The sequence below is a fragment of the Notechis scutatus genome, chromosome 3 (assembly GCF_049901735.1).
Source record: "Notechis scutatus isolate UNSWTSFEM ecotype Mainland chromosome 3, rNotScu1.2, whole genome shotgun sequence".
Taxonomy (NCBI): domain Eukaryota; kingdom Metazoa; phylum Chordata; class Lepidosauria; order Squamata; family Elapidae; genus Notechis; species Notechis scutatus.
In genome coordinates, this window is record NC_142011.1 from 75,464,933 (window position 1) to 75,483,805 (window position 18,873).

At 38.8% G+C, this 18,873-nt stretch overlaps 1 protein-coding gene across 8 annotated transcripts in view; it reads left to right on the forward strand.

The window, feature by feature from the left end:
* The first annotated feature begins 1,389 nt into the window (after window positions 1-1,389).
* NEXN (nexilin F-actin binding protein) overlaps window positions 1,390-18,873 on the forward strand; it is a 37,125-nt gene continuing 19,641 nt past the window's right edge. For 3 of the 8 annotated variants that reach the window (XM_087960509.1, XM_087960512.1, XM_087960515.1), the window contains exons 1-4: window positions 1,412-1,548; window positions 13,181-13,265; window positions 14,446-14,637; window positions 14,784-14,862. In XM_087960509.1, the coding sequence (XP_087816635.1) occupies window positions 13,239-13,265; window positions 14,446-14,637; window positions 14,784-14,862 (298 nt within the window). In that variant the 5' untranslated portion in view covers window positions 1,412-1,548; window positions 13,181-13,238. Of the gene's footprint in view, window positions 1,549-2,886; window positions 2,908-13,180; window positions 13,266-14,445; window positions 14,638-14,783; window positions 14,863-18,873 lie in introns of those variants that run through there. The other 5 variants (XM_087960513.1, XM_087960516.1, XM_087960511.1 and 2 more) reach the window with 4 other exon arrangements.

An 18,873-nucleotide genomic window follows, 5' to 3' on the forward strand; every position in this document is an offset into this window, starting at 1 on the left:
TTCAATATACAGCATTCCTTTTGCAAAAATGTAAAATATGCATTTATTGTAAGCTGCCAAGAGTCACATAACAATGACATATAAATTGAACAAATAAATAGATAATTGACAGAATTCTAATATTTGATTAGTATCTGAAAAGTAAGTGAAGTGAAAATGTGAATGGGCAGCTAATGGAGGCAGCAGCAGGAAAAACAAGATTAAAAAGGAGGTCCTGGTTTAAAAGCAAACCAGAGAGAGGGATCTGTGGAAGTTAAGCCACTGAAGAGGAAAATGGGTCAAATTCCAAGAAGCAGGAAAGGGAAGCTGAGACTGTCGTTGAATGATAGCATATATTTATGGCATTGTTTATATATGCATTTTGTGTACCATGATTTTATGGTCAACTTATCACAAAGAAGGACACGCCATTCTTTCTCTGGTCATAGTACCTCAATAATAAGGGAGTAATAGATGTAACAGTGGAAGTTTGTAACTTTCACTGAATCCTGGATTATTTTTATTACAGGGTAGTCCTCATTTATCTACCACAGTCAGGACTTGTACTAAGTGAAACCACAAGTGTGCTTACAAGTTGACTTCAGCTTTACTTCACTTTACAGACCGACAGAGGTAATCAGTGTAAGAACTGATTGCAGAGTGACTTTTTCCATCACTGTCATTAATTGCAAATGGGAGCTAAACAAGGCAGTTGCTAAATGAGGACTCCCTGTACTGTTCTATGCATTTAGGGCTAAACACACTGGCATGATGTTAGATTAGATTAAATAAACGCAGAGTCAAATTCTCATTCACATTTGGAAGTTTACTAGCTGTTTTGGGATTAATCACTATTTCTTAGCCCAACCTACCTCACAGAGGTGTTGTGGGGATAAAAGTGAAAGAGGAAATGAAGTGTATTCCAATGTGTGTGTCTGGAATAACTACAGGGTTAGTTATTCCAAAATACATATCAGCATTAGAAATATAATATGTTGATTAGATATCAGATCTCAGGAAAACAGGTTATGTAAATTCTTGAATGAATAAACATTGCTATTAGTAAATAAACTTTATGTTGGATTTGGCCTACTGTTCATTTTATATGAGAAAGAAAATGGAAACCAGGTGGGGAACGGACTAATCTCATCTTATTCTCTAGTCAGACACAAGAAAAAGTAATAATAATTCTTCCTACTCCATACTCTACAAACTGACTCAGAAGTTAATTACACTCTGGGATGCTCATGTATTTATCTTACAAGATCATTGCAACTGCTGATATGACAATAAGCTAATTTGACTACTACATACACTGGGATGGTTTCATCAATCTGATGCTGAGTGGACTTCATGCTATCATAATTATCTGGTAAGTTTCTATTATTAGTCGCTTGCTCTGTGCAAGTTAGGGCTATAAAAAAAGCCACCAGCATTCACCCTCCTAACACTTTCACTTCACAAAAGTGAAGCTTGCAAGAGATTTATCACTGTCCTAAAGAACTTATCCCCTCCATCTGGAATTTCTGTATACGTGGAAGGAAAATACATACTCTCTTAAAACTAACAGTAAGTAATTCTTTTCCACAATGTGTTTAGATCTAGCTGCATCTGTTTCAACAAAATCGTAGTAAGAAAAATAGCAGGGGTGACTTTGTGACTCTGTGTTATTTGTGTAAGAGGGGCTGATACAAGTTACTTAATTGGTATCAGATACTTTAGAAATCTATGTGCCCTCTCCAAACTCCCCTTCTTCACTTATTAGGATTAATGGAAACTGTACCACAAATAATTGGAAGAGGAGAAGTGGGAAAATAAGCTATTTAGTGGCTTGACATTCCAAGGTTGAGGTTGAGGACATACTTAATTTCGTATTAATAATTAAATCAACTATCTGTCCCAATGTGAGAAAAAGTATGGCTTAAAAGGCAAATTTCTGCTCCCATTTGGTGGAGAATTTAAAAACAAAGCAGTTTGTGGGGAATAGGCGATCTTGAAACATCTTGATTTTCTGTGACTTGGACAAGCTCTCTTATTTGGTTCGACAACCGATTATTTTGTCATTATTTGACACTCCACCCCCGCCCCGCCCCCCAAAAAAGATCAGTGCTGTGAGAAATGCACTCTGAACATGCTCAAGAGCCCCTCTCCCAGTTTTTAGACGCTAAACGATCGATGCCAGGACACCAATTATAACCCGCCCCCCCCCCCGTCCAATTTTTTTTAACTTGCCCGATGCGTGGGGAGATTGTTTCTGGGGTGGGGATGTTGGGAAATTTTGCAGTCGCCAGATATTTATAGCCTAACGGCGTTTTCAGCCCAAAATAACCCGGCTGGGCCTCCGAAGGCGCGGCGAGGGTGCTGAGTGGGGAGGGGGAGAAAGGAGGGGGCGGCCGCCGTGTGCGTCGGGACAGCTGCAGCTCGGCCTGGGCGCGCTTGGAATGCAGGAACGGGCTGCGCACCGGGACTTTTATGGAAACTTGCAGAGCCCGAGGCTGGAGCCGCAGCCAGCCAAGGGGCGCGCAGCACCAAGGGTAGCAGCGGCAGAGACGCTCGCTCGGCTCTTCTCACGCCCAACCAGCCGCTCGGGATTAAACGAAAACGCACCGCGCGGCGCTCCCAGGTACCTCAAAATGGTTTTTGTTTTTTTTCCCTGTTGTTGCGGGGACGGGGACGGTGGGGGGGGGAAGTGGGAGCGACTCGGACACAAAGGGCGGCCTGCGCTCGTCGTCTCTGACGCGCCTGGAGATGACAAGGCAGAGGGGAAACGGGGCGCGCGGCGGGGCAAGCGGGCTGCGGCTCGGTCTTGAGGGAAAGGACTTCGGGGGCGGGGAGCTGTGCCGGCGCTTCGGCTTTCTGCCTTTGGCATATCCCCCGACGGGGGCTCCTCCCTGCGTTCCATTTCGGCCTCGCCGAGGCGTTCGCGGGGTAGGTTTAAGACGGAGACGTCGGTCTTTGCGGTTTTCGGTGCGGGTGGGTGGGTTGGTGGGCGAGACTGGCCTTTTTCCTCCGGCGCCTTAGTTCGGCCGCTTCGCCTCTCCTCCGAAAAGCGGCCGCTCGCCCCGCCTGGACTGCCGTCGGGAAAGGAATAGCAACAGGCTCGGTCTCTCCCGGCAGTTTTACTTGGACGAAAATCCCAGACGCCCCCAACGCGTTTAAAAATCTCAGCTGGGAGGAGGGGGGGAAATCGTACGATAGCCAAACTATTGTGCAATGGCATTACAGCCCGGGAAGAAAATGTTCCTTTTCAAGACATCTTGAATGGGATAATAAAGCCAGATGTCGCTTATATTCGAGCGGGGGTTTCTTATTCTGAACCTGAAACATGTGGCAAAGCCCCCGAATCTAGAATTTCCTGCAAGAGAGATCCTTTCTGCGCTCAAATCCCGCGTTTTGTATAGGAACACATTGCAGTTGAATTCAAATATTTTCCCACATTCCAGGCACATCATCTGTGTGGATGTTTCCTTCCCAAATGTTAGAATAAAGGAAGTCTTTCTCTGAAAGGTGTCGTGATTGACAGTTGGAAGGTAATAGTAATGACAGTATCAGTAGTTAGTGGGAAGACAGTAACTGCCGGAACTATTGTTCTTGCCATTACTCTCTTGTGTGTGTGTGTGTGTGTGTGTGTCGGGGGGGGGGAGGGCGCAAAAGGGTGCTACTATTCTTGCATTATAAGTGGATTTTTTAAAAAAAATCTAAACTAAGAAACAATATTTTTGTTTTATAGAACGTGTTTTTAAAGTCAGACAAAAGATGGCAAAAAATAAAAACTTAGCAACCACCTTTCATATTTCAAACAGGATGTGTGAAAGAACCGATGTGCAAAAAATATGTAGGCAGATTAGTTCTTTGATTTTTGTTGACAGAGAGCTTTTCCTCACATTCATGTTAATGTACATTCCTTGAGATCTTGAGTTGGCAGAAACATTTGTCTGTACTCTAACTTGCTTCAGTAATGAGGCTGATGAGTGGTAGTCTGGTTTGATATCCGACAAGTCAAGAACAGAAATGAGTTGATTCCCCTTGGCACCACTACTGACCAGTGTTAAAAAACCCACATATATTGTCCTTAATATATGGTGGGGCAAAGTTGAGTTAGTGTGGTCATATGTCTGAGATGGAGTGTTTAGCCACATAATAAGTTGCCAATGCAGAGTTGCTATGCAGCTGTGACTTGTCAGTCAGACTGTTTTGAAATGCATCTAACCATCTTCTGAAAGAGAATTAGACCAATGTCCAAAGATAGCCAGGCTGACAAGCCACTGACTCAGTGGAGACCATGGGTTGAACCATAAGGGACCATGACTACATCAGAAATATTATTTCCTGTCTTATCTGGCTCCCTTCTGGATCACAAATTTCTCTGCTGAACTATTCTTCAGCTATGACTTTAGTGCTTTTTCTTCTTTTTCAGATGAGTGCTAAATGCCTGTACAGAAACAGTGTGACAAGTCACAGCTGTGGCACACTTCTCCATTAGTAACTTGTCTATTGGACAATTTGAAAGTGGCTAAAACCTACATCCCATTCATTTATCTCAAACGTGCCCCACTACAAATTAAATAAAATGATTAGTGGTTGTTTTCTGGCTGGCTGGCAAGAGAAATACAGCCAAGTGAATCCACCAATTACTGTCCTTGAGTGGCCCTACAACAAAACTCTTAGGACAGCCTCGTTCACTGGCCTTGTTACTAAGATTAGAGAGGAGGAATAATTCATAGTGGTTGAGTTTTATGTCAGCTTAAGGACCTGGAGGAATGTGCATTAACGGCTGTAAGGAAGAACCCCAAAACCAGAACTGATGAACCTGAATTTAAGTAGCTTCTGCATTGGACTGGGGATGAGATAAAGGCAATGACACGAGGATATGGTTTTTAAAAAGATGGTTAGTTAGTGAAACATCTTTGTGCAATGTTTGGTGGGATGTAAAAATGAGCTTTTACATTTTGATGCTGAATTATATTAAAATGTTCAGTGTTTTATATTACTTTGTAGCATGTAAATAAAACAGATGGGAACTAAAGTGTTGTGTTTTATTTAATTTTGATGATACTGGCACTTAAAATATCAATATTTAACTATATTCATAACTGGATATTCTGTACATCTGTAAGTGCTGTGCAGTATCTCCAAAGTATCTATGCCTCTATCAATGCTTCATCTCTATTCTCTGAACTGAAATAAACAAACTATTTTTTTAACATTATAGTGTTTCTGTCAACTTTGAACTGAACCTTGACAGTTTCAGTATTAAAAAATGGCATTCAGCCTTACAGGATTATTGTAACACGTATTGAAATAATGCACTGAAAAAGTAAATTATTAAACCTGTTAATTATTATATATCTACTTGAGCTATAATAAATAATACCGTGTATTCTTTTAAATATAGGTTAGTTATTCTGATGTTATTTAGTCTGGCACCAGGTGCTAATTCAAATAAAAATACCTGGGCACAAGTTTGTTGAATTAATTTAATTTGCTTAATTCAATGTTCATTTTTCTGCTTTCAGAAGTACTAAAGTAGAATTCTTTCTCTGAAGTTTTCTAAGGGATTGTCTGTCTCCCATGGTTTCTTCCCATTTGGTAAGATCAGGCAAAGCCAATATGATTTGGGTCCTTGCAATCAATAGGCCCACCTGTCACATCACCTGTCCCATGGATTGGTATCACTCCAGACATCATGTAGCTCCTACCCCAAAGGTGGGAGATGTTCCAGAAATCTTTACAAATCTCTAGCTAATGGGTAGTGTGCCTCGAGAGTTACTGGTTGTTTTCTGTTTGTATGTCTGGATGCATTGGATTTTCTTTCTATCGGGCATGCAATTCTGGAGGTAGAAGGGTTACTTCCACTTCTAATTCCCCTTGATGATTGTGACTGCAGTAGGATAGGCAATGCAGTATCCACAGATGTTACCTTGTCTTATGCTTCATCTTGGGATTTGCAGACATTTGTGAATTTTATAATTGCTTTTATGTATTTGTGTATTTTATGTTCAGAGAGTTTCAATGCAAAACTGGCTTTTGCCTCCCTAGCATATTTTGTTTCTATATGCTTTGTTTCCCACTTCTGCATTCCACCTAGCTTCAGACATACTTAAGAAATAAAGATTGTGGGTAGCTGAAAAAACTGTTTTTTTTTAATTCATTCCCATAAATTGGGACTGGGACAATTTACTTCTTTTTGATTTTACCAGTTTGCCTTGTGTGAAATAAGTATTTTGTGACAAGTTTAGTTCACCATATTAGATGTTTGGAAATGAAATTTTTTCAAACTTGCAGTGTGTCAATCTAAACAATGGGTCCTATTAAGGGCCCATTCTTCCTAAATATTCTGTTTCCAAGTGGTCTTCAAAGACAGTACCATAGGGTAATTAATGTAGACAGTCAAGAGAGTAGTGATAGAGATATGAGTCAATATAGGCAGGCCCACCTGTTCCAGGAAGGGTCTCTATTAGCATACCAGTTGCAACTAGGCAAAGGCCCTCCTTGCCATACATTCCACTTGTCATCCAGCAGTAATCAAGAGTCTTAGGAGGACCTTTGAGAGACAACAATAGAACCAACAAAAACATAAACAACAAAATACAGTCCAGTGCTTAGACCTAATATTCATTCAGAACACTATTCTATTGCACCAGGGCAAATAGCCAAAAAGGAAACTTTTAGCACTTATACAAAACACCATAGAGAGGAGGGAAGAAAGGAATAACCCTGGATTTAGGAACTGACAATCTATTTAAATAAAGAGTGAATTTAGTCATCCAACTGCCATCAGTCACACAGTGTCTTGGGTGATTGAAGAAGTGAAACGAATGAAGTCATTGGTATTTTTCTGGTGGCCAGAAAAATGGAGATAGCAGAGCAGGGAGAAGTCAAATTGCGACTTTTAAGGGTTTTGGAAAAGTCTGAGAAGTGGTTTCTAAAAACACAAATACACAGAGAGAGTATATACTAATATTAAAAACATTTTTAAGAGGCCAGCTGATGGCCCTTCAAATTGCTTTAAGTGTAATGATTTCAAAGTGGAAAGGGAAAAAAATCAAAGAGCAAAATGGGCTGGGTTCCTAATTAGAGAAATATCCCCACCTTTTTTTTAAACCTGCAATTCAGGTTTTATAAAACCTGTAATATCTGCATATGTTGGTGTTCAGGTTACATTTGCCAAAAATTCCTGTTTCCACTTGTATTAAAAGAAAAGCACTGGCACATTTTCCTTCCATGTTGATCCTTTCTGTGAGCGTGCACTTTTATTGAAACGTAGTTGAATGCCACACAGTATCCTATACATCTAGTGTTTAATTTTAACTATATATTCTGCTGTTTCCCCAAACTGCATCTGTCTAATTTGAAGTTATACATTGTTCACCATTGCTTTTCTCATGTGGGTAGATGTTAAAGCATACAGGGCAGGGGTGGGATTCAAAATTTTTAACAAACAGTTCTGTGGGCATGGCTTAGGTGGTGGGTGTGGCTTGGTGGTCATGTGACTGGGTGGACATGGCTTGTGGTCATGTTATTGGCTGGGTGTGGCCTTATCACTCACATCGAGGCACGCATCTCCTCGCCTGGCCTCTCATGACTGTGAGGATGCTGCAACAGTCGTAAGTGTGAAAAATGGTCAGAAGTCACTTTTTCAGTGCCATTGTAACTTTGAATGGTCACTCCACACAAGCAAAGTGCCAGCAAAGGAGGGGGGGAAAACTCCAGAGAAGTTCCTGAGACAGGAAGTCTAGTCCTGCCAAGAATGTAATAACGGTTAACGGATAGGCAGTTTCTGTAAGCAACACCAGGATGTTTCCTTTCTGCCTTCCTTACAGGATTAGGCCAGTAATTTCTTCTAACAACTGGTTCTCTGAACTGCTTAGAATGTTAACAACTGGTTCTAGCAAATAGGTGCAAACTGGTAGAATCCCACCCCTGATACAGGGCCTTTACAAGCTATCAAAAAGTATAATTCAGTCCTTCATAATAAGCTATACAGCACCAGCAAAATATCTGGGGTGTCTGTATGTTTGTATGCATATGTATTCCACTGCATTAACCCAAATTTGCTTCCATTGCTGGAATAGCACAACCTAATGATGCAGGAGGCTTCCTGTGAGAAAACAGTTCAGTTATTGGGATTCACCTCTTTCTGTCTTGTCCATTCTAGGCACTCACTGCAAATATTTGAAACTGGTCAAAGGAATGAAATTTGGCAGAAAACCTTTGGAAATTAAAATGGTGCCAACTTTGTTGTCTGCTTGGTCATTCAATATACTTAATGGCTTTTCTGAGTGTGTTAGCACCTGAATAGATTGATTTTTGTGACTCTGTCAATTGTATCGAACAATCAGTGGAATAATAGGAATAATTAATTAAACTTGTACAATCATGTGAAAAAGGAAGTATACCCTCTTTGAGTTCTATGATTTTACATATCAAGACAGATTAAAAATCATCTGGTCCTTTAGCAGTTCATAAAAGTAGGTAAATACAACCTCAGATGAACAATACACATGACATATATGTCATCATTTATTTTACAAAAAGTAAGCCGAAATGAAGAAGCCATGTGAAGATGATACGGTGTAATATGTCATATGTTGTTGTTTATTTGAGGTTGTATTTGTCTACTTTTAAGAATTGCAAAGGACCAAATGATTTTTACTACCGGTATGTCCCGATATATAAAATCATAGAACTTAAAAGCGGGTGTACTTTCTTTGTCACATGACTGTATGCTGCCGGACTATCAATAGTTCTAGGTGGTGCACATTAAAAAATAGTAAATTTTGTGAAAGGGATATTAAGGAATCTTATCTTCCCCCAGAATGCAGGAAAGGATAATAAATTAAGTAAAACTCTAACCATGGTACAGTTTGGAAGATAGATGCTTTAACCCAGGTGTCCAACCTTGGCAACTTTAAGATTTGTGGACTTCAACTCCCAGAATTCCTCAGCCAGCTTTGCTGGCTGAGGAATTCTGGGAGTTGAAGTCCACAAGTCTTAAAGTTGCCAAGGTTGGACACCTCTGCTTTAACCCAAGCCAGGATCAGGTGTTTAACCCAAGCCAGGAGCAGGTATTTTCTTTTGAAAGTCAAGTGCTATGATTGAGAATTAACAGAAAAGCTCTATTTTATTAAGTATCTGTACCAAAAATGTAAGGATGGGTGGTGGTTTTGAACCTGAAGCTACATTTTTTTTTTTGTTTGAAGAGGTTGCTGTGGGTCACATTAGCCATGGATTGGAACAGAGTTTTTAGTTTGTTATCCTCTCCTTCATGGTAAGACTTAGTTTTTAAGGTACATTAAACATATTGGATGCTTAATATAATTACTGTTATTTCCTTTAGTTTCTCATTGTCTTCTGGCATTTGCTACTAAATGATGGCAGAATTTTGTTAGTATGTGCCCTGCAGATTGTTTACCAGGTCTACAAGCCCTCAAACATCTGTTGGCTCCAAAAGTTTTTCTTGAAATAATCTTACTGAAATTATAGAGGCAGTAATAAACTCTTAACTCCTTAACCTTTTGAAGTTTTACTAAACAAATAACCCTGTGAGCCATTGGGCCATCCTTTAAGAGAAAGGTAATGCAGTGTAAGGTCACCAGAATAAACATTAAATATTACTTAATTGTATTGCTATTACACAAGTGGACAAAAAAGCAGTGGGAGCAGGAACAATTTTGACTTCTTGCCAGCTTCCCCATTAACTTTATTTGTGAAAAACTGGGAAGGAGCATCAGAAATCATGATTATCTGACTGTGGAGATGCTGTGATGACCACAACTTTGCAAATAAAACTCACCGGAACATTCTGGAAATTTCAATTCCAGTTGAATAATGGAATTTTTATGCATTCTTTAAGATAGCAGGTATTTAGATAGCTTGATTAAAAAATTGTTGCGGTACATTGCATCACTTGGGCTAACTTGAGAGTAGAAACAGATATAACAAATAAACTTAGTAAGGTAAGTCGAGGTAGTCCTCGACTTATGACAATTGAGCCCCAAATTTCTGTTATTAAGTAAGATGTATGTTAAGTGAATTTTGCCCCATTTTATGACATTTCTTGCCACAGATGTTAAATGAATCACTGAAGTTGTTAAGTTAGTAGCTTGGTTGTTAAGTGAGTCTGGCTTCCCCATTGACTTTGCTTGTCAAATCTCAAAACATGATCCCAGGACACTGCAACTGTCATAAATATGAACCCGGTGCCAAGCATCTAAATTTGTATCACCTGACCATGGGGATGCTGCAAAGGTTGTAATTGTGAAAAATGGTCATGTCACTTTATTCAGTGCCATTGTAACTTTGAATAGTCACTAAATGAACTGTTGTAAATCGAGGACTACCTGTAATATATAGATGGATTCCAGGCCACTAAGAATTTTAAAGATCAGCACTTCTATTTGGAAGCAGATGGGCAAGCAGTAAAATTCTATGATTCATTGATTTCAGCACTTTGATTTAATGATCCACTGGAGCTCTGAAAAAGAGATATGATATGGACTGGAAATGACTAAAAACAAGACATTAGGATAAGGATGTGCAACACAGGTATAAGTGAAAGAATATCTAAATCAAAGTCTATGAAACAGTTTCAAGATCAGAAAAAATACTAGCTCATAAAGTCCATGGCTTCCATTTATTTATAAAGTGGTTCTTAGAAGTATACAAAATAAATTAGTTTGAACGTTCATTATAGGAGGAGAAAAAGAATAGAAACCTATGGAAAAGGAATTCCCTGAGAAATTCTAAATGATGGGAGGAAAGCAAATATTCTTATGCTCAAAAACTGTGAGAAGGAGACTCCAAGGCAGTACATGCTGGTCAAGCTAACATGAATCCCTCAGAGCAACCGACAGCAAATCATAAAGTGATCAGTCAGCAAGCAGTTTGAAAGCAGTGCAGTGATTACTAGAAGTTGGCATGGATATGACAAAAATAAGTCTTGTCAGATTTATTTTTTTGAAGTTCTTAATAGATTATTGGAATGCTGCAGACATAATATATCTTGCGTTCAACAAAGCATTTAATTAAGTAATATATGACGTTCTGATTAAAAAAACATTTAAATATAGGTTAGATTATATGACTTTGAGGTGGATCAACTACTTAGAAATTCCTCATCAGGATGGAATGATGTATTAAATTGCTACAGGATTTGATCCTCAATCATATATTAATATAGATTAATTACTTGATTGAAGGAATGGTTATCTCATTAGCAGATGACTCAAAACTGGATGGGGCAGAAGGCAGATATAAATTCCAAATAATCTTGGCAGGATTAGATAGATAGTGGGCTAAAAATAATATCTTGAAGTTTATTATGAATAAATACAAACTTCTAATTAAAAAAAATAGATTCAAAATATAAGGTGCTCAAGACATGATGATCACATGTGTAGAAAAAAATGTTTTTTTTTTTACAATTGCAAGCTGACTGACTTTAGTTATTTGCACTTGATTTAATTGGATATTTTATTTAATCTATTATGTACTTCATATTGCAATAGTCTAACATGGCAATGACTACTGGAAATGGCCAGTTCTGCCAAATGGCAACTGTTTGAATAACTGTACAAGTGGGAAGGAATGTAAATTTGGCCTTGGAAAGGGAACTTTTAAGACAGGAGTTTCAGGAAAGATTGCTCAGTTCTGAAAATGGAAACCATGAGAAAGAAGCTCAAAATATTCCCGCCTTGTACTTGCTTAGTATAAGTTAAAGAAGAGAAAAAAAATCTACCAAGGTTTTAAGGTTCTGTTATTCTAGGCTACAATAAACATTTCTGGAATTCCTGATGCACTTATTTCTTGACCTCATCTTGTTTGAAGAGATAACATTTTCACTTAAAAAAAAAGAAAAAGACATTTACGGTCTAAAATGGAGCATGCAAAATGTGATTCTAGCCAGATTCAAGCTACCAGTAGGGATGGATGTAGGACTAGCAACAAATTGCAAATCTGTGAGTTCAGAAGGAATATTGTTCAGACCACAGGTGGGATGCTACCTGTTTGGCCCAGTTCTATAAACCGATAGCTCTGAAGAGCAGCAAACACTGAACCGGTTTGCTGCAATGACCTTTTGGTCATCTGTTTGGCCCACCCACCTGCCTGGGCTCTTGGCTGTCCTTTATTTCCTGCTTTTTCAACCTCAGCTGCTTTGCGCAGCGCAGGAAAAGCAGGAAAGAAGAGGATTTTCAAACGCTGTGCACCGTGTGCAGCGCTTATCAGCTGTCTGGGCAGCACAGCTAATGGTTTTTTGCAAATGCTGTACACACATGCAAAACGCACTCTCACCGAACTGGTAGTAACATCGGTTGAATCCCACCCCTGGTTCAGACCGTGGCTGATCTCAAAAACTATGTAGATTTTTTAGTATTTGTATGGGTGACAGTGGAGAATTAACAGCTCTGTAGTAAACCTGAAAGTAAAAAACAAATCCAGAAGTATTTAATGGCAAACTAATTCTGTATTATGAGTAACATATCTCCACAGTATATACATGTAGTCACTAGGAATAGAGTTTGGCTCAAGGAAGACTTCACATTTTGTCTTTATCATCCCATCCAGAAAACTTAAAACAGGTTTAACAAGTAACACTTTATGCATAAAAAAGTTAATTAAATCAAGGAAGGGAAATTATAAGCATAGTAGAATAGAAAATAGAAGATGGTGAGTTCAAGTCCTGCTTTAGCCATGAGAGCCAGCTGGGTGACTGTGGGACAGTGACTGCTCTCAGCTCAACCCATCTCACAGGATTGTTGTGGTAAATAAGAGAGGAAAGGTGTGTTGAATATGTTACTGCTTTGATTTATTTGTAAAAATAATAAAGATGGGAGACAAATATAAATAAAGGTTTAAGTTTCTCTCCTCTTCCACAGAGCTTTTAATTGATGAGCACCAAGATAGTTGTTCACTGGATGCTGCTTTTGGAGTTGTGGGTTTGCCTTTCCTGTGCTTAAGATTTCATTCAGCTTTCTGTAAACTATGTAGAGTCAGATTTTGTAAACAAATGAGGAAAAATATTTTTCTACTAAGCAGTTTCATGAGAGGAATGGTACAGGAAGGTCTTGCTTGCCCAACTCAAGTCCATGTTATATTTATTGTATCTGCAGGACACTGCATTCTAGCTTGACTTCTGATTGTTCCATTCTTTAAATGTTAGAAGACTTTTAAGTATATATATATTGTTTGTCTTCTCTAGGTAAAACGGAAGACGGACATTTTTGCAGACATTTCTTACTGGATTGCAGAAAGGAATCATGACTGACATCGCACAGAAGACAGAAGTACGTATGAGATCCAAAAAGAAATTACTTATAAGGAATTTTGCAGTTTCTCTGTAATCTCAAAATAATGTAAAGAAGCTTAAATTACAATTCACTAGGCAATACTGGGAGATAATGTCATGTTTGTGCAAACAGATTTATTAAAATTAAAATGTTTTTAACTAGCAGGATGTTCTTTTTTCAAAAAATGAATGCCTTAATAGAATAAAATTTGTTCACAAAATATTAATTTAATTTTAATTCAGTTCCTAATCTATAGTGTATTAGTGTGAACAAGCCTGAATGCTATGTTCAAAGGTATTTTTTTGATTTAGAGAAAATATACAAGTAAAGATGCTGGAGTTGTGAAATAGTTTGCAAAATATGAAACTAAAGGCTAGTTGCTAAATGTGGAAGTAAAACATGTATGAGAATAAGTGGATGATAATAAATAGCTCGTTACTGAGTTGAAGATAGATAAGTGTACCTTGCCTGGATTTAATGTATTTATAGATAAATGTACAAGAAATGCTTGTCATAACTTTAAAAGTGTGTTGGCTGGGACCTTGAATGTGTGTATACCACAGTATGAAGTCAATCTTTTGTTGTTGGCTGTGAATTTGAATGATTTGCAGTGAATATTAGACTATATGATGCAACAAAGAGAACTGATCTAATAATCATCGAATACTTAAGACATTTGGATTTGATAAGGAAAATTGAATGAGTAAATTGTAAGTTATACATAAATGGTAAGGTGAGAATATTTGGAAAATGGACGAAAATGTAGAAATGCTAAGAGTTTGGCAGATAGTGTGAGATCTGTTTAAGGAATGAATGTTTGGTGAAAGTTGGATGGCATTCTCTAAAAGAAGTAAGAACTTTAAAACATCAAAAGCAACATATGAAACAATGTAGAGAATGGTGGAAGCAAAGCATGGTTTGTAGAACTCTATGGAGAAATGAAACAAACAATGTTGGTAAACCTACTTTAGGCAAATTTATACATTTTTTTCATCTGACATCTTTAATTTATTTTGCCCACTATTTCTGCTTCTCTTTCATTTACATAATATTGCTTTCATAAAAATGGAAGTGCTAGATACAGCATGCATCTATGTATCTAACACACTGTGCAATGTATCTTCATTTGCTTCTATCATCCTTTCCTGATCTTTGCTTTTTCTACATCTTCACTAAGATTCTGCTTTCTTCATCTAAACCTGTACAAAAGTGCTATGTCCCCAAACTTCGAAAAGGTGATGTAAAGGATAAATTTGAAGCCATGCAGAAAACAAGGGAAGAAAAAAATCAGAGACGAACAAAAGAAGAAAAGCAAAGAAGAAGAGAACAATATATTAGAGAGAAAGAATGGAACAGGCGAAAGCAGGAGGTCATTTCCTTTGTTATTATTTGTTTCTCTTGGTTTGATTTCAGTTACACTACAATGCTGGTATAGAAAATATATTTGAAACTTATATAAAAACTTACCAGAGTTTTTAAGACTGTCCACATTAATATTTTTGATCCATTATTCAGATGAAAGAACTTCTTGCTTCTGATGATGAAGAAGAAAACTCTTCTAAAGTAGAGAAAGCTTATGTTCCAAAACTGATAGGTAAGGGAAATTTTATAAACGTCTTGACCTCCATTATCAGTGCTTTAGTATCATACTGTACATTGTCTAAAACATTTCACTTACACGGGAAAAGACCTGAACACACCTAGACCTACATACCTGTACCCGTGAAAATCTATATGTATGTATGGTATTCAGCTTTGTTCGGATATTTTCCCACGTCGTTATAGTTGTGCTTTTAAAGTTGTGTGTGCGCGTGTGTGTATGTATGTATGTGTGTATGTATGTATGTATATATATATATGTATGTATGTATATATATATATATATATATATATATGTATGGTGTTCGGCTTGGTTCGGGTATTTTCCCACGTCATTGTAGTTCTTTTAAAGTTGTAGCAACGTTTCAGCAGAATCTCATCTGCCATCATCAGGCTTCTGTATTGTGTCCGTCTGTGAGTCAGACTTTTACAGTAGTTTCAGATTTGAATTTGGGGCAGCCTATTGCTGTGCCAGAATGGTTTTTTCTTCATCCTGATTGGTTGGGAGTCTTGGTCTGTGTTTATTGGTCTCGGAGTTTGCTGTGTTCTGCTTGATTGGTGTCTCTAATATCTTCTGTCTGTTTTTGGCTCTTTTTGTATCTTGATTGGCTGGCAGCATTGTGTTGCTTTAATGGAGGCCTTTAGTGCAGCTTGGCTTCGGGTAAATGGACGGCTATCATTAGTTAGGAAGCTGGGTTTCATCTGGGTGCCTGGTTGGGGTGTGTTTGAGCTGGAGGTATCAGGGGGATCTGTTTGTGCCCAGGTGTTTGCCTGGCTTGTGGTGTGGAGATTTTTTGTTTGTGAGTGCAGGCTTCCAAATGATTGACAGCCTGGTGGAATCATCTCTTCTGTTCATGCTTTCTGGTCTTTTTCAATCTCTATGGCTTCTCTGATGATTCTGTGATTAGGGTTTTCTATAGTGGCCAGGGTTTTGGTGCCATTGAAGTTGATGCTATGACCTGTGGCTTCCATGTGTTGGACTAGTGAGGAAGTGTGTTCCAGATTTTTGACTGCATTTTTGTGTTCATCCAGGCGGGTGCTTATTCTTCTATTGGTCTGTCCAATGTATGTGGCGGGCATGATGCACAGGGGACTTCGTATATGCCTTGGTTTTCCAGGTCAATTTTATCTTTGGGGTTGCTAAGGATGGCTGCTATTTTTCTGTCTGTTTTGAAGGCAGTCCTGATGTGATGTCTGTGTAGTACCTTACTAATTTTGTCTGTAGTACCTCTTATGTAGGGCAGGACAGCTGTTCCACAGGTCTGTTCATCTTCTGGGTCTCTATTATGTTTCAGTGTGTTTTTGTGGATCAAGCTGGTGATTTTGCTTTTGTGGAAGCCGTTGGCTGTCAGTACTTTAGTCAGGGTGCATAGTTCAGTCTTAATGTGTGTCTTGTCTGCCAGGCGTTTGGTTCTGGTAATTAGTGTTTTAGCCACGGAGTTTATCTGTGCTGGGTGGTGGTGGGATTGGGCGTTGAGGTAGCGGTTGGTGTGGGTTTTCTTCTGGTATATGGTGTGTCCTAGTGTGCCATCTGTTTTTTGTAGATTAGTACATCTAGGAATGGTAGTTGTTTGTTTGTTTCTGTTTCCATGGTGAACTTGATTTTGGGGTGTGCGCTGTTTAGGTGTGTTAGGAAATTGTTTAGGTTTTCTTGTCCATGGGGCCAAATCACGAATGTGTCATTGATGTATCTTAACCATAGTTTGGGTTTGAGGGTGGCATTGGCCAGGGCTCTGGATTCGAATTCTTCCATGAACAGGTTTGCAATGACAGGTGACAGTGGTGATCCCATGGGAGCTCCTTCTATTTGTTTGTATCTTTGTCCTTTGTATATGAAATATGTGTTGGTTAAGCAGTGTTCTGTTAGTTCCATGAGGTGTTTAGCTGGTTGGTATTTATTTTTGATGATTTCAAGGGTCTCTTTTATCGGGACTTGAGTGAATAGTGAAACCACGTCAAAACTTACAAGCAGATCTTCTTGCTCCACGTGTAGATCTTTGATCATTTCCAAGAAGTGGTATGAGTTTTTACATGAGAAGCTGCTGTTTCAGCATGGGGCTGTAGCTCTTTTGCTAGGTGTTTAGCTAGGTTTTGTAGTGGTGCTCCTCTGGAGCTGACTATGGGTCTGAGAGGTATGCCTTCTTTGTGTATTTTTGGGAGGCCGTATAGTTTGGGGCATCTGGAAGATTTCTCTCTGGGTATGATCATGTGTTGGATCTCTTTGCTTATGTGGCTGGTTATAATTTTCTTCTTGGTTAATTTTTCCAGATATGTGGTTGGGTCAGTGTTTATGGGTTTGTATGTGGAGTCTTGGAGTAGGTCTGTCAATTTTGTTTCGTAGTCTTTTCTGTCCATTACTACAGTGGCATTCCCTTTGTCTGCTGGGAGGATGATTATGCTGCTATCTCTTTTCAGGGTTTGTAGTGCTTTGATTTCATTTTTCTGTAAGTTGCTTTTTGGTGGTTTGCTTGTGCATAAGATGTTGGTAACTTGGTGTCTTATTTTATCAGCTTCATCTGTATTTAATTTAGTTAGGCTGGATTCTACTGCACATATGATGGATTCTGTGGGGATTTTTTGGGGTGCTATAGCATAATTGAATCCTTTGGTTAGGACATCTGTTTCTGTTTTGGTGAGTTCTCTGTTGGAAACGTTGTGCACTAATTGTTTCAGGTGTTGTTGTGAGTTGTTGGGGGTTTTCTTGTCATGTTCTAATTTCTTTAAAAGATTTGCTAGCACTACACCTGGAACTGAGCAGCAAAATCCACCCTCTACTTTGGGACAAGATAAAACAACTTACAACTTGGAGAGCTGATTCTGAAGGTATTTACAAACAGGAAAAATTATTGAAAAAATTAAAGAAATTAGAACATGACAAGAAAACCCCCAACAACTCACAACAACACCTGAAACAATTAGTGCACAACGTTTCCAACAGAGAACTCACCAAAACAGAAACAGATGTCCTAACCAAAGGATTCAATTATGCTATAGCACCCCAAAAAATCCCCACAGAATCCATCATATGTGCAGTAGAATCCAGCCTAACTAAATTAAATACAGATGAAGCTGATAAAATAAGACACCAAGTTACCAACATCTTATGCACAAGCAAACCACCAAAAAGCAACTTACAGAAAATGAAATCAAAGCACTACAAACCCTGAAAAGAGATAGCAGCATAATCATCCTCCCAGCAGACAAAGGGAATGCCACTGTAGTAATGGACAGAAAAGACTACGAAACAAAATTGACAGACCTACTCCAAGACTCCACATACAAACCCATAAACACTGACCCAACCACATATCTGGAAAAATTAACCAAGAAGAAAATTATAACCAGCCACATAAGCAAAGAGATCCAACACATGATCATACCCAGAGAGAAATCTTCCAGATGCCCCAAACTATACGGCCTCCCAAAAATACACAAAGAAGGCATACCTCTCAGACCCATAGTCAGCTCCAGAGGAGCACCACTACAAAACCTAGCTAAACACCTAGCAAAAGAGCTACAGCCCCATGCTGAAACAGCAGCTTCTCATGTAAAAACTCATACCACTTCTTGGAAATGATCAAAGATCTACACGTGGAGCAAGAAGATCTGCTTGTAAGTTTTGACGTGGTTTCACTATTCACTCAAGTCCCGATAAAAGAGACCCTTGAAATCATCAAAAATAAATACCAACCAGCTAAACACCTCATGGAACTAACAGAACACTGCTTAACCAACACATATTTCATATACAAAGGACAAAGATACAAACAAATAGAAGGAGCTCCCATGGGATCACCACTGTCACCTGTCATTGCAAACCTGTTCATGGAAGAATTCGAATCCAGAGCCCTGGCCAATGCCACCCTCAAACCCAAACTATGGTTAAGATACATCGATGACACATTCGTGATTTGGCCCCATGGACAAGAAAACCTAAACAATTTCCTAACACACCTAAACAGCGCACACCCCAAAATCAAGTTCACCATGGAAACAGAAACAAACA